The sequence below is a fragment of the Trematomus bernacchii genome, unplaced genomic scaffold, assembly GCF_902827165.1.
Source record: "Trematomus bernacchii unplaced genomic scaffold, fTreBer1.1, whole genome shotgun sequence".
NCBI classification, from domain to species: Eukaryota; Metazoa; Chordata; class Actinopteri; order Perciformes; family Nototheniidae; genus Trematomus; species Trematomus bernacchii.
Window position 1 is genome coordinate 1,610,001 of NW_022987778.1, and position 15,596 is coordinate 1,625,596.

At 40.3% G+C, this 15,596-nt stretch overlaps 1 protein-coding gene across 1 annotated transcript in view; it reads left to right on the top strand.

Moving 5' to 3' along the window:
- Positions 1 to 10,765, top strand: part of LOC117497215 (carboxypeptidase A2-like) — a 13,877-nt gene extending 3,112 nt beyond the window's left edge. The window contains exons 3-11 of the mRNA XM_034149089.1: positions 1,856 to 1,990; positions 2,266 to 2,364; positions 3,523 to 3,624; positions 3,738 to 3,836; positions 5,118 to 5,228; positions 5,475 to 5,565; positions 7,749 to 7,948; positions 9,466 to 9,550; positions 10,445 to 10,765. Of these exons, the coding sequence (XP_034004980.1) occupies positions 1,856 to 1,990; positions 2,266 to 2,364; positions 3,523 to 3,624; positions 3,738 to 3,836; positions 5,118 to 5,228; positions 5,475 to 5,565; positions 7,749 to 7,948; positions 9,466 to 9,550; positions 10,445 to 10,632 (1,110 nt within the window). The 3' untranslated portion in view covers positions 10,633 to 10,765. The remainder of the gene's footprint in view (positions 1 to 1,855; positions 1,991 to 2,265; positions 2,365 to 3,522; positions 3,625 to 3,737; positions 3,837 to 5,117; positions 5,229 to 5,474; positions 5,566 to 7,748; positions 7,949 to 9,465; positions 9,551 to 10,444) is intronic.
- The last annotated feature ends 4,831 nt before the right edge of the window (positions 10,766 to 15,596 follow it).

Consider the following 15,596-nt stretch of genomic DNA (forward strand, 5'->3'; position numbering starts at 1 on the left):
CACGTTGTGAAGAGAAAAGGTGGGGGCTTTGCGCATGCAGTTTTGCATCAGAGCGAACCTATCTTTAGCTCTGACATCTGGAAACGGAAAAGCAGTTTTAATGCTTATAGATTATCAGAAATCATTTCAAAGGGACACAGACACATTAGATTAACCTATGGATTAACTTCAGCAGCGTTTTTATCGTTTTAATGCCATTGAAGACCACTTTGGAGAGACTACAGAGCCAAGGTAAAAATGTTAGCATTTTTAGCTACCTAGCGTCACCTGTTTTGATGTCCGTTTTTGCTTATAACGTCGCAAATACGTATAATTCAGTGATAATGAGGGTACCCATCGATTCTGTGTCACCTCACGATGTGAATCGATGTCATGGATGTAGAGAAGAGATAAATAATAAGGTTTTGTGAGTGATTTTCGGTGCAGTAATCTGTTAGCATTTTTCGCTCGTTGCTAATTCAGAGGCTCAGTGTTAGCATTGTGGGTTTTCTTTTGAAAAAAATGATCAGTTAGATGAGTTTCTTCCCGTTACATGGATATAAAACATTCATAGTTTATTAAATGAACATGCCCTCAGACACTGTTTCCTGCAAGATGTTGCGGCAGTACCCCGGTACCGGGGTCTCTCGGGCTTAACAGGTTAACCATAACCAACACATGCCTAACCCTAACCCTTACCCTAACCCTTGACCTTAACCCTTACCCTAAACCTAACACACACACACACACACACACACACACACACACACACACACACACACACACACACACACATAAGATAAAGTACAAATGCAGTACTCCTACAGTTTGTTCCTCATGTTTTCTCAGCTGCTTGTGCCAAAGAAATTCTCATGAACCTCCCAGTACAGTACAAGGCAAGGACACAGATAAAACATAAAAGAGCGGGTTTGGATGCATTTAAGCAGAGTGTTGAAGGATGTATTTGGTTTCAAATTATGTATTATTTTTGCTCATACCTACACACTCCCACATACATGTTACCATTTACATTTTAATTGGGATATTGTATCACGGGCAGCAGGATGAAGCTGAGAGTTGTTGAATTTATTATTTGGGTTAGTACATGGTAACTTGTCAGAAACTCCTGTTTTTTGCTGCTTCCTTAAATACAGAAAATATCTACTGATTGACCTTTCCTCCAATTTATTCTATTAATAAAATATTCACTGCTCCTCCAAGATGTAAATGAATGCAGATTTAAAGGCAGACAGATACAATAAATCAGGGTTTTTGATTAAACAACAACAGATTCAAATATGAGAAGATGTTGTTTTAGTTCAAATCTGATTAAATTCATTATTCAGATTTATGCCATTGACATTTTTTGATTTGATACTTTGGCTGCTCCACACTTCCGTAATGTCTTTATATATAAAAGTTGGATATTTGGAAGTCCATGATAAAGTAAAAGTACACTTATTCTCTCAGTGGAAAAACAGCAAACAAGGGGAGGCGTGGGGGAGCAACAAGTAGGTACGAGGAAGTGATAGAGGACACACCTGGGTGTAACCATCACTTTATATATAGATGTAATAATTATTTAGAGAAGTAAAAAGAAATAGGGAAATTAAGACAAAAAAAAATAAAAATACGATCAATACCATATTTAATCTCTAAAATGAAATTAATATTTTGTATGCTTATACCCTGAGTTAATGTTTCCTAAAAAGCACAATCAGAGACTATATTTGAATATATAATTATATCAACATACCCCACTAATTTAAGAGAAAACAATGTATACAATGACCGGGCCAAATGCAATTCAGAGCCTCTTGACAACACTGAGAAAATAAATATGTCCATTATGTGACTGTGACCTGTCTGACCTCAGCTGGACTTCTGGCTCAGCCCGGTCTCCATGGAGCTGCCCGTCGACATCAGAGTGCCGAGCTCCAGCCTGAGCTCTGTGAGCGAGATCCTGAACGCCAACAACATCGCCTACTCCGTCCTCATCAACGACCTGCAGGTGTGTGTGTGTGTGTGTGTGTGTGTGTGTGTGTGTGTGTGTGTGTGTGTGTGTGTGTGTGTGTGTGTGTGTGTGTGTGTGTGTGTGTGTGTGTGTGTGTGTGTGTGTGTGTGTGTGTGTGTGTGTGTGTGTGTGTGTGTGTGTGTGTGTGTGTGTGTGTGTGTGTGTGTGTGTGTGTGTGTGTGTGTGTGTGTGTGTGTGTGTGTGTGTGTGTAGGTCATCCAGATTAAATGATGACCGTGCTAAATGTGAGTTCCCCTGTCTGCCATATTCAGGAGCGTCTGGATGAGGAGAAGTTCGAGATGATGGAGAACCACATCAAGGAGCGCAGCGGCAGCAGCTTCAACTTCGGAGCTTATCATCGTCTGGAGACGGTAAAGATTATTATACAAACACAAAAGTTACTCATGACTCCAGATTAAGATTATCAATGCCTTTGTAACCACAAAATTGGATTACTGCAACGCTCTTTACGTGGGTATGGACCAGGCGTCAATTAGACGCCTGCAGCTAGTGCAGAACGCAGCAGCACGTCTTCTTACTGGCCACAAAAAGCGTGACCACATCACCCCAATTCTGGCCTCACTGCACTGGCTTCCAATTCGGTTCAGAATTGATTTTAAAATCCTTTTATTTGTTTTTAAAGCCCTAAATGGGCTGGCTCCGGCCTATATTTCTGAACTGCTCCATCGCTACACCCCAGCCAGAGCTTTAAGGTCTGCTGACCAGCTGCTGCTGGTAGTGCCCACCAGGCTCAAAACCCGAGGGCACCGAGCCTTCGCAGCAGCTGGTCCTAGGCTCTGGAACACTCTGCCCCTCCATGTGAGGTCGGCCCAGACCCTAGGGGTTTTTAAATCAACACTAAAGACTCACTTCTTCTCCCTGGCCTTCTAGTTAGAGCGGAGTACGACTCCTGACATTTCCCTGTGTTTGATTTTTATATTTGCTGTTGTCATTTATTGTCTTCTGTTTTTGCGATTGAAGTAATGTGTTATTTAATATTTGCATGTACAGCACTTTGGCTCGACCAAAAATCGTTTTAAAATGTGCTTTATAAATAAAACCTGATTTGATTTGATTTGAAGAGAAAAGACAACTTTGTTGAAAAATCTAAAATAAATTAATCAAACCTTTTTTTTTTACAATTGGCTATCATGTTTGTAAAAAGACAAAAAAATAATGAACTTGCAATTTGAAAATGAAATGTATTTGTATTTAATGTAGAGAGTAATGTTTGTGCATCAAGGTAAACAGATACAGTGTGGCACTGACAGTAAATCATGAGGAAACTTAACTTGAGGATGAGAAATGGAGCAGAATTAAGTTAACATCAATTGCTTTTTTAATAACTAATAGTAACCAGAGATTGTATTAGATGTATTAAATTATTCTGTGCAACAGCAGTTTAGTCTAATGTGCCTTTCTTCAACTAGTCAGGTCATTATTTATTAGCCTACCATGTGTACAGATTGCACAGCACATCTGGAGTACTTTGTGTTTACATTGGTGTGTATTGTAATGTCTCCCTGCAGATCTACAGCTGGATGGACACTCTGGTGTCTGAGTACTCCACTCTGGTCACCAAGCTGGAGATCGGGAGGTCGTATGAGAACAGGCCCATGTACGTGCTGAAGGTAGGACAGCCTCAAACAAGACATCAGGAGTACATGTTGGACCTGTGTCAGGGTCACATCTTTACTACATTATTCTGACAGCACGAGTTTATTCTGTTTTCATTGTGTTGTAGTTCAGCAAAGGAGGAAACAAGCCGGCCATCTGGATCGACACAGGGATTCACTCCAGAGAGTGGGTCTCTCAGGCCACCGGAGTGTGGACCGCCAACAAGGTGTGACAGGGTGACGAGTTAGAGCCAAAGACTGAATTAAAGTTCTCTTTTCTAGAGACTGTGAAAAAAAATAATACTTATACTTAGAGGAATAATATATGTTACAGTTGCATTCAAAATAAGTGCCGAAATGATATCTCAATAACAGAAAATGTAATTAATTTCACTGATTTATTTATAAGGACAACGTACATTAATCAACATAACTGTATTTCAGTCAGACAACTCACGTGTTTCTTAACATGTTTATTAGAAGCAGCATATAGTTTGAGTTTGGCGTCTAGGCTCGGGCCTCATCACTCCACAGATTTACAAAGAACATTGAGTGATGATTAGATAACTATCCCCCCCGAGCCTACAGGTGGAAGCTGGGGTGGAAGCTGGGGTGGTGGGGGGGCAGGCGAGCAGCAGCAACATGAAACACAGCAGCAGGAACATGAACGTAGCAATAGCAAGTGAACACAGCAGTGGCAGCAGCAGCATGAGCGAGGCAGAGGCAGGACGACCTGGCAGCTTAAATAGAGCGGCATGTTTAGGAGAACGTTTGGTTGGTTGTAAGAGGGACGAGGTGCGTCACGTGTTAATGTGCTCGAGTGGACTGCCTGAACTAGCTCGCAGGCTTCGCCCCATCAGTGCCATTGTGAGCCAGCTGGCGTAGTCCTTTGGAATATTTTGAGAAACAATAAACACACAATATCCATTATTCAGTACATGTAGCCTTTCCAAAAAACAACAAGAAGCTCCAGAAGACTGCCAAGTTTTTCTGATTATAAACACTTTGGACTGACTCATGTGGAGCAGCAACGTGCAATAGGACATCAATAAAATACTACGATTATAATCCAGGTCTTACAATTATAATTGATAATTTTTTATTGATTTTTTTTATTTGTTTAGGTCTTTTTCAATATTTCATTGTAATTTAAATACCTTTGTTCTATCCAGTTTTTAACTGTTGAACTTGGTTAAAACTATCTCTATCTTCTGACATTTTACAGTCAAACTATCAATCTGAAAACTAATCAGCATATTCATAGTTAATATAATATTTGGTTTTTAGCCATTATTGCTTTTATTGCTTTATAACAATATGGCAGTTGATAATTGCAACAAAAGCAAAACGTTATAATAATAATGCATGTACTATTGTTTCCAGACCAAACAAAACCTGTTAAATGGATTCCTTTCTTGCTTGTAAATAATCTTGTATTTTTAAGAATGAAAGGTTGCTTTCTTTTTTAAGAATGTTCTTTCTACAAAGTGAAAACCTGTTTTGCTCAGATTGCCACAGATTACGGTAGGGACGCCTCCCTGGCCTCCCTCCTGGACAACATGGACATTTACATGCTGATCCTCGCCAACCCCGACGGCTACGACTACACACACAACAACGTATGTCTATCAGTCCATAGACACATGTTGGTTTTGTAAAAACTGCTACATCTCCGCTTTTTCTTTCACGTTTTTCCTGTCGTGTATACAAAAAACATTATTTGGACATTTTAGCTGTAAGATGGATATTTGAGAGGGAGAAATAGTTGATGCATAGACCACTTTATTTAAATAGATATTTGTCTTTACAGTATGTCTCTGAAAACACACATTTTGCCTGACTGAATGTATCCGTGTGATGTTCAGAATCGTATGTGGCGTAAGACCCGCTCAGAGAACCCCGGCTCCATGTGCCGCGGAGTCGATCCCAACAGGAACTGGGATGCAGGCTTTGGTGGTATGTATAAAAAAAAGACTGTAAACGCTTGTACTTTGTGTTGTTTACGAACTAAACGTTGTACTACAAGAGGGGCAGCTTTGTCTGAAAACACTTTCTGTGGGGGAAACTTCTGAAGCAATTGGAGTCAGGACTCAGAAAGACACGAGGAGAGCTGGAGCTCTGATGGCAAACACTGACGGTTTATTTGGAGCTTCGGCCGGAGAATTCACAAGACATGTCACGAGTTGACCACACGGTTGAGATGCCACAATCAATTCTGAAGACCCCTCCTGTAGCTCCAGGTTCTAACTAGTTCAGAGTGTAATAATCAACATTCTTCAATAGATAGACTAAACAGCTGAGGACACGGAATCACATTTGTTATCGCTTACAGTATGGCTCGGGGTCATCTACACCCCGAGAAGGATGTGTTCCAGGTGTCCCACAACGATAACTATCTCTGACCGAGAGTTGCCCGGTCATAAACTGGTAACATCAACAATATGCTAGGGCAGCCCCTCCTTATGGGAGATAGCGGCTGCTCAAGGCTGGTCAGCTGCGTCAGAGGGCGAAGGAGGACATGCAGGGCAAATTATTCCCCAACACTTTCTAGACGTGATACACTCAGTATCCAATTTGAAGGTGGGATGCATGCCCATTGTTAACCTCTTATCCCCTCTCTACATTCCCCTGTAGCAGAGAGGCCTCAGGGTTTAGTTGAACATGTTATTCACCTGACACATTCATTCTTTACATGACTGGCTTTTGCAAGTTAGAATCTATGGCCCAGAAATATCAGTAACTGTGCTGTGCAGTGTTAAATCTTTGACACTGTCCATGGTGCTGAAGTAGTAGACATTACATGTTACTTGTTAGATGCTTTTATCCAAAGCAACTTACATACTCAATGCTGTGGACAATCCCCACAGGAGCAATTTGGGGTGAAGTGTCTCAGGGACACAACGACATGCTGACTGCAGTGGGGTTTGAACCTGTGCTCCCCTGATCCGAACACTAACGCACTAATCCACTGCGCCACAGCCTCCCTCCCTACTAGACAGAGAAAAGGTTGCAATTACTAAGTTTCCATCTGAGTCCTGCACTTCTGTCTTGGATATATACTGTTTTTAACACTAGTTAGTTTCCCGATATTGAACCAAAAGAGTAATTCATGGTGCGATTAGACGGTGTCAGGTGAATGGATTTATCAAGGCCTTTCCCCTCCGTGTTAGAAATGAACAAATCCCATCTCAACTTTTCACAATCTTCCACAATCAATACTAACATTTGAAAAACGTCCTGTTCCTAACAAGAAAAGGGATTGAAAATGGATTTTAAATGTTTTGGACACTACATATGATTTGCCTATTTACGTTTTTTTTTAAAGAAATGTCTGTTTAACTTTATGGTCATTCTGAAGGCTGCAGTTTGTGATGCTGTTGTTCCTTATTGAAACGGTTTATTCTCAGGAGTGTTTCCAATATTACGTCCACACCATGACCAGAATGAAGTTTGTAGGAACATTATAAACACTGTTTAACATAGTGCAATGCAATTCAGCTGCACCACAAATGACAAAATTAGTTAATACCTATAAACTATTGCATTAAAGCAGGGGTGTCAAACTCAAGGCCCGGGGGCCAAATCCGGCCCGTGACTTCATGTCATGCGGCCCCACAAGAGCTTGCAAAGAATATAATATGTTTATTATACGGTTACATGCAGATTTATAGAAGCAGGTTGCCCATAAACTACATGTCCCACAATGCATTCTTTTTTTAAATATGCTTTTTTTCTTAGAATTTGACTTTTTATCAGAATTAGATTTTTTTTTTCAAAATGTCACTGTTTTTACAGAATGTGGCTTTTCTTTTTAAATCATTTTGGGACATTCTTACTGAAGAGACTTGCAATTATTTGCCCTAGACTTCTGCTTTCAGACGTAGTTAATTATTAAGTGATTACCCTATCCCATAATAATCCAATGCAGAGGCAATAATGTAATATAATACATTATTTTATATATATTAAATATTTATATATGTATTTGTATATAGTCTTAAAGTTACAACCGGCCCTTTGAGTGCAACCTTAATGCTGATGTGGATGAAATTGAGTTTGACACCCCTGCATTAAAGTGTAACATCTTGCATTATTTTGTTACGGTGCCTCATGATGTGTTTTGTTTTTCCTCCCTCCAGGCCCCGGGGCCAGCAGTAACCCCTGCTCTGACTCCTACCACGGCCCCTCAGCTCACTCTGAGATTGAGGTGAAGAACGTGGTGAACTTCATCAAGAACCACGGCAACTTCAAGTCCTTCATCTCCGTCCACGCCTACTCCCAGCTGCTCATGTACCCGTACGGCTACTCCTGCAAGAACGCTGCCCATCAGGCTGAGCTGGTAAGACAAAGAGAAACAAGTCAAGAGTAAATTGTGAGGAGGCTCGTGGAAAATTCAATCTGACACCTTTTCACACTAGGAGCTGTCCATACAGGAGAGTAAAGACAGAGAGGAGGCTACATCTGTATCATTACCTTCTTTTAAACATCAATCTCTATGTTCATTCAATAATGATTTAAAAAGGCAATATCCTGCGTCATCATCCTAACAACTTAGGGTTACATTTTGTCATCTAATCACAGTATTATTGCTGAAAATTCAAATTATTTGCCCCAGGATTGATGCATTGACCAATTATAAACCCATCATTACTTATGACACATGATTTCCATTAACTCAGCCAAAAAAGCACTTTCTTTTAGCAATACTGCTTTAGGTTTTTTTGCATATTAACACTTAGAAACTGCCATTTGACCAAGAGTCTGCATATTTTAGCAAGCCCTCTGAGGATAATTAGTAGTTTGAGACTATTTAGATCAAATGTACTTGACTTATAACTCTGCAAGAGGAACTTTAGCACTTTGGATGTTCCTGATCATGCGGAAATGATCTCAAAGCTAAATCTGGCACTGTTACGCTTGACACATTTTTTATGTTTTAAGTGTTCATCACTGTGCATTGTCCCTGCCAAATAAACGATTAAATGAAAATGTTTTATTAATAATGAGTGAAATCCTCTTTTATACTAGCCTTTTTTCTTCGTCATGTCCCTGTATGCTTTAGTATTATCTCTACGTTCCTAACTACAGTCAGGGCCGGCCCGTAGCACTGGCGTTATAGATGATCTGGGGAGGTGCTGCGCTGGTAGCTCTGGGAGGGAAAACATTTTTTTTGACCGTTGGTGCTCATCCTAATTTTCGGCCTTGATGTAACAACATCATAATTAAGTAAATGTAACACCCTTTTCACCCCGATTTTCATTTGCCCTGTACGATGGGCGCTGTAAGTGATGAAAATGGGGGATGTTGGCTTATCAGGCGCCCGCAGCTCACAGCCAAAGTGCGAGTGAGCGTGGGAGCGAGCGAGGGAGAGAGGGAGAGAGAGAGAGGGCGCACCGGTACCGGCGCTGTTGTTATTAGAATCTGGTGCTAGCTGCGCTAACGGATATAACAAGAAGATGTTTCTACAATAATGTGGAGGGAGAGTCCTCTCCAGTCAGACTGAGAGGCTGATAACTACAGCTCAGTGAGGTGAAGGACTCTGAGTGTTTAGATAGTTCACTTTAGTCATCTCAGTGGGTCTCAAAGGTTTTGATCCCAATGTATGTAAACAAATATGTCCAAGGCACTCCTTTATAATTATTGGGATAAACAGGTTTGAAATCATTTCAATGTATACTAGGACAGTAAACCAAAAATATCGTTTAAAACTGGAGGGATAAAAAAATATGCATAAATAAATAAATGTTAACTAGGTAAAATAAGATATGAATGAACAGCAAAAATCTCACCTAGGGCAGCAAATTGTCTAGAGCCGGCCCTGACTACAGTATTGTGTTTTTGTTCTGTTCCCCACAGGATGCTATTGGCACAGCAGCAGTGAAGAAACTCACTTCCCTCCATGGCACCAGATACAAGGTTGGAAGCATCTGCAACATCATCTGTGAGTATCAGAGCATAATTTCTCACAAATACAGCCCTGTTTCCAGCTTTGTGACAAGCTGTTTTCCTGCTGATCCAAGAGGGGTTTGAAAAGTTTATCAAGCTTAAACAGAAGGAGAATTTTCTCTTAACATAAAGGAAAATCATCAACCTCAGAATCAGGATTTGGTTTATTGCCAAGTAGGTTTACTCATATAAGAAATGTGCTTTGGTTTATAATGGGGGCAAAACATGTGTTGTTTTAAAGAATGGTGTACAAAACAACATACATATACAAAACAAACACTAATAAAAATGTGTCAAATGACTGTAAAAAAATGATGTTCAGTATTTATCATGGCCCTTGTTGATGAGGCCAGTCGGTGTTCAAGGTTCAAGGCTTTTATTGGTCATGCGTACATAGCTACAGTGTAGTTATGACGATGAACATCTTAGGTCACAGGCTCATCCAACAGTGCAACATAATAACACAGAAAAAAACAGAAAAGTGCAAGTAAATACAAAAAGAAAAATAGTAAAAAAGTGGAATAGTGCAATAAGAGTCTATATGCAAGTGATTGAATATGATATATTAGATAAATAATTTCTAAATTGCAGCCAAATTAATGTGTGAGGAAGAAGCACTCAACACATGTGGAGATACACAGTTTTCAATGTGGGAAGGGGATTCAAAATTGTCATCTGAATAGTAACTAGCTGTCAGACAAATCGAGAATAAATAAAAATGTTTACCTATGAGATCTAGTAGAGTAGAAAGTTGCATAAAAAGGAAATATTCAGCTATAGTAGAAGTACGTTTTAAATGTCAGTACCTAAGTAAAAGTACTTAGTTTACTTCCATTTCACTACTCTTAAGAAAATATTTCACCATCCTGTCCTCTCCTCTTCCTCTCAGATCAAGCCAGCGGCGGCAGCATCGACTGGTCTTACGACGAAGGCATCAAGTACTCCTTCGCCTTTGAGCTGAGGGACACCGGTAACTCTGGTTTCCTCCTGCCGCCCACTCAGATCATCCCCACCGCCTCCGAGACCTGGCTGGCTCTCAAACACATCATGGAGTACGTCCGTGATCATCCTTATTGATCTCAGTAACATGAGAAAGGAGGATGTACATTAAAATGATTTGACACAGAATAAATGTCTCATCTTTCTTTGCTGATTTATGAACTTCTGTCTTCAACATTTAACAATAAAGTCATGAATATATAGTTTGTCTCTGTTTATGGCAGTCCTTTTTTATCTTTTCCATGTTATATAAACTGCAGGGTTCGTACGGTGCTGGAAATCCTTGAAAATGCTTGAAATTTCATGTGGTGTTTTCAAGGTTTGAAAAGTGCTTGGATTTTGGATAAAGTGCTTGAATTTTGGTTAAAGTACTTGAAATTGGACTTGTTTTACTTTTATAATAAATTGCTGTCTGACTGAATAGTTCGCTTTTTTCGATAAAAAAAAAGAGAAAGAAGTCTCCACTCCTTTTATACATATTTTGATATTTGAATCCTTCTTTTTTTCAGTTGCAGATTTTCCGTTTTCAGATTCCAAACAATGATTTTTTCAGTTTCAAATCTTGTTTTTTCAGGTTTCACCGTTTTTTTCGCTTTCAAACTTTTGGCCCTGATGTTGATTGGGGGGGCGGGGCTTACCAAAGAGTAGTTTTGCATCCTGAGTGACAGGCCTCCCTCTGTCATGCTGCCTTCATGGATGTAAGGTAGCGCGAGAAATATAACTCAACACTTTCTATATACACAATACTCCCGTGATTGGTGGGAAACCAAACTGATACCAGCGTCAAAGTTCCGTTAAGCGAGCTGTTGAGCATCGTAGTTCAGAATCAGATCAGAATCAGAAAACCTTTATTAGTCCCACAGAGGGGACATGTACGTTGTTACAGCAGAAAAGAGCCACTGACAGCTTAATGTTATATTACATGCAAACAAAAGTATTTAAAGTTAAAAAAAAGTTATATGATAAAAAAATTAGGGCTGTCAGTCGATTAAAATATTTAATCGCGATTAATCGCATGATTGTCCATAGTTAATCGCGATTAATCGCAAATTAATCGCACATTTTTTATCTGTTCTAAATGTACCTTAGAGGGATATCTTTCAAGTTTTTAATACTCTTATCAACATATGAGTGGACAAATATGCTTTATATGTTTGTTTATTATCATTTGAACAATGACAAATATTCTCATGAATATTAAACACAACAACCTCTGAACATTACAAATATTCGCTTCAATTCAACCTGGAACCTCTCTCATACAATAATAGTGTGTGTGTGTGTGTGTGTGTGTGTGTGTGTGTGTGTGTGTGTGTGTGTGTGTGTGTGTGTGTGTGTGTGTGTGTGTGTGTGTGTGTGTGTGTGTGTGTGTGTGTGTGTGTGTGTGTGTGTGTGTGTGTGTGTGGTGTGTGTGTGTGTGTGTGTGTGTGTGTGTGTGTGGAGCTCAAGGCATATGCTCCAACGGGAGCTGCCTGGATGCTGCAATCATGTTGCGCGTACTATCCGTGCTGAGTGTGCTGACTTTTCGTACAATGTCCCACTGTCTGGCTACCTGCATAAAGTCAAGTGCTCGGCGCAGTTGTCGGCGAAATGTCATTGAAACAGCTCCTTATATCCGTTAGCGCAGCTAGCTAGCACCAGATGCTAACAACAACAACACGTAAGGTGTGCCTCGCTCGCGCGAGTCGCGCCACACATACACACTCCCTCCCGGTCCTCCCGATGGCCAGTCCGGGCCTGCCAGTGAGCGTGGAAGTGTGGTCTGCCACAAGCGGGCGGCAGGAGCGGGGCTGTCAGCATCAGCTTGTCGATGGTATTTTAAACTCGATGCGCTCTGAAACTACGGCGGCCGAGGACAAAAAATACACATGCGTTAATCGCGTTAAAATAATTAGTGGCGTTAATTTTTTTTTGCGTTAACGCGTTATTAACGCGTTAACTTGACAGCCCTAAAAAAAATATAATAAAATGAAAAGTTATACAATTTACAAAATACACATCCTGTAACAGTTCTGAGGATTTAGCAGCCAGGTATATATCGCAGGTATATATTGCAGTTTTTAACGGCATAATATATATATATATACAGGGTTGGGTGAAGTGTTTTGCCCAAAATACCAAAATTACCTCATCTGCACTTTTCCCCATAAAAATTAATTTTAATCAATACTTTTAGATGTAAATGGTTTATTGTATCATTAGTCATTACTATGGGTCTCTGAAACAATCAGACTTTTAGCACTCTGTTCCCAGCAGAAACGACTTTAAACCATCAGTGTCACTATTGTGGGTATGTAGGAATGTACCTGTGTCTGGTGCGGAGCCTCCCTGCGCTTTAAATTAATTGATTTTCCTTTTTTTTATCGTATTTTCTGCTGTTAATGCACTGTGCTCATGTCGGGTGATGCGCTCCCTGGAGCCCTCCTGTGGGGAATCTTGGAACTGCACTTAAATCACTTAGTGCTTTTTAAGCCATTTAAAATAGTTTTTCTCACTTTTAAAATACTTTCTGCCCTAGAAATGATTTTTAACCAGTATTACCGTTATTTAGGGGCTGCATGCATGGGCGTAATTTCCACTGGGGACAGGGGGGACATGTCCCTATGGGCTCAGAACAGTCTCATAATACACACATGCACACAGAAGGATTCACACTTGTATTTCATGATCCGCAAAAGGATTCACACTTGTATTTCCGGATCCACACTTGTGTTTTTCAATGCACACACAAATGTGTTCCGTTTCATATTCATGTAAATAAAATCCAAATACAGAAAAAAGTTTTACATATGTATTTTTGATCCTCACATATTTGTTTTCCATTTAAAACCGCTGCACCTACAAACACAAACCGCTTTCTGTGCATTGATCGCTGTGCATTCGTGTGTGGGTTTTTTGAGACTCCCCTGTGACCCGATTCGTACTTGTAATTTTTTCTATCTATAGCCAATCAGATGTCTCCTCAATTCTAAGCCAATCACATGAGCGCGCCCCCACGAGGGTAGATTTCTTGCGTTCATGACGTAGCGCTTCATGTACGCATTTTGCGCTGTCCGGAGCTGACAGGTCCATGGAGCCTGCCTGCAGGCGCTAATCTCAGGACACCTCCACTCTCAGTACATTGCCACTTTCCGAGCAGGAAATGCACGCAAATACAAGCCTTTATATTATTAAGGTATAGTGCCACTTTCCGAACCATTAATGAATGTTTGTGTACACAAAAACGGCAGGCAAAACTGTTTTAAATGTGTGTTTCCTGTATGGCGAATACAGCTGCTTTATTTATGTCTGTATGAAGTTGTTGTGAGTGTGGAGGGAGCAGCTACAGGTTAGCTTAGCCTAATCGATCAGTGCACTACGAAGCCAGTGCTAGACAGTGAACTGTCAACGGGGGGAGCCCCGCCGGTCATTATCGGCCGATATTCACTCTTAATAGTTTGATCGGTGCTCTCTATAAAGGCCGATCAGGAGAGCTGGATCTGATCGATATGGACATAAACGCGAGTGAAGTTTTAGCGAGCTGCATGAGAAACTGACGGGTTGTCAGGAGAGAGGGAGGGAGAGAGGAAAAGAGATGATCCTTACTCCCGTGTTATTATCCGGTCATAGTCCGGAGACGCTGCTACACAATTATTATTATTGTTATTATTGAAACATGACCGTTAAGTTTCAAATTTGTCCGGTAAAATTAAATTCTGTCCGCGGAAACCCTGCTCCGGACTACGCAAAATGCGTATATGAAGTGACATGAACGCAAGAAATCTACCCTCGTGGGGGCGCGCTCATGTGATTGGCTTAGAATTGAGGAGACATCTGATTGGCTATAGATAGAAAAAATTACAAGTACGAATCGGGTGACCGTCAGGGGAGTCTCAAAAAACCCACACACGAATGCACAGCGATCCATGCACAGAAAGCGGTTTGTGTTTGCAGGTGCAGGGGATTTAAACGGAAAACAAATATGTGAGGATCAAAAATACATATGTAAAACTTTTTTCTGTATTTGGATTTTATTTACATGTATATGAAACGGAACACATTTGTGTGTGCATTGAAAAACACAAGTGTGGATCCGGAAATACAAGTGTGAAACATTTTGCAGATCATGAAATACAAGTGTGAATCCTTCTGTGTGCATGTGTGTATTATGAGACTGTTCTGAGCCCATATGTCCCCCCCACTTTTCAAAATCCCATTTGTGTCCCCCCCACTTTTTTTTCCTTTTTTTTTTACGCAAGCGGTCATCGTCACGGAGGAGCGTCTGTGTGTGTGTGTGGCACGAGCGCATCTTGTGAGAGAGATAGAAAGAGAGAGAGACAGAGAGAGAGAGACATAGAGAGTTACGGGGGTTGTTGTTAGCATTTGGTGCTAGCTCGGAGCTAATGGAGATTAGTAGCTGTTTCAACAATAAGGAGAGGGAGAGTCCTCTCCTGTCGGACTGAGAGAGATAACGTCAGCTCAGGGAGGTAAAGGACTCTCTGAGTGATTAGGTTGTAAACTTTAGTCTAGTTATCTCAGTGGGTCTCAAACGGTTTGGTCATCTATGTAAACAAATATTTCCATCTATGTAATATATAGTTGTATATAAAATAAGTTAAGAAATCCTTCCAATGTGTACTATAGGTCAGTACAAAAATAAAAAACACAGTTTGAAAGGGGAGTGATTAGTCAAATATGCATAAATAAAAAGAAAAAATGCAGACTAGGTAAGATAAAGATAGGAGAGAGGAGTTTATCAATGATTTGTTATTGGTTGTGAGCATATTCTAATGGCTTTTTGATTATTGAAATATATACAGTTCTGTTTCATATGTTGAGAACTGTATCCATAAATCTCTTAATGTTGCCCTCAAAGTGCACCAGATTGATGCATTCAACTTCAATTTAAAGAAACAAATCTTCCCGGGGTGCATGCCCCCGGACCCCCCTAGAGGATGTCAGGTAATCACAAATAAAACAGGTTCACATGGATAGGATACTAGATAAGTGTGCACATTATATACACTACACATTTTTCTTGGATTTGTTAACACTATAGTCCC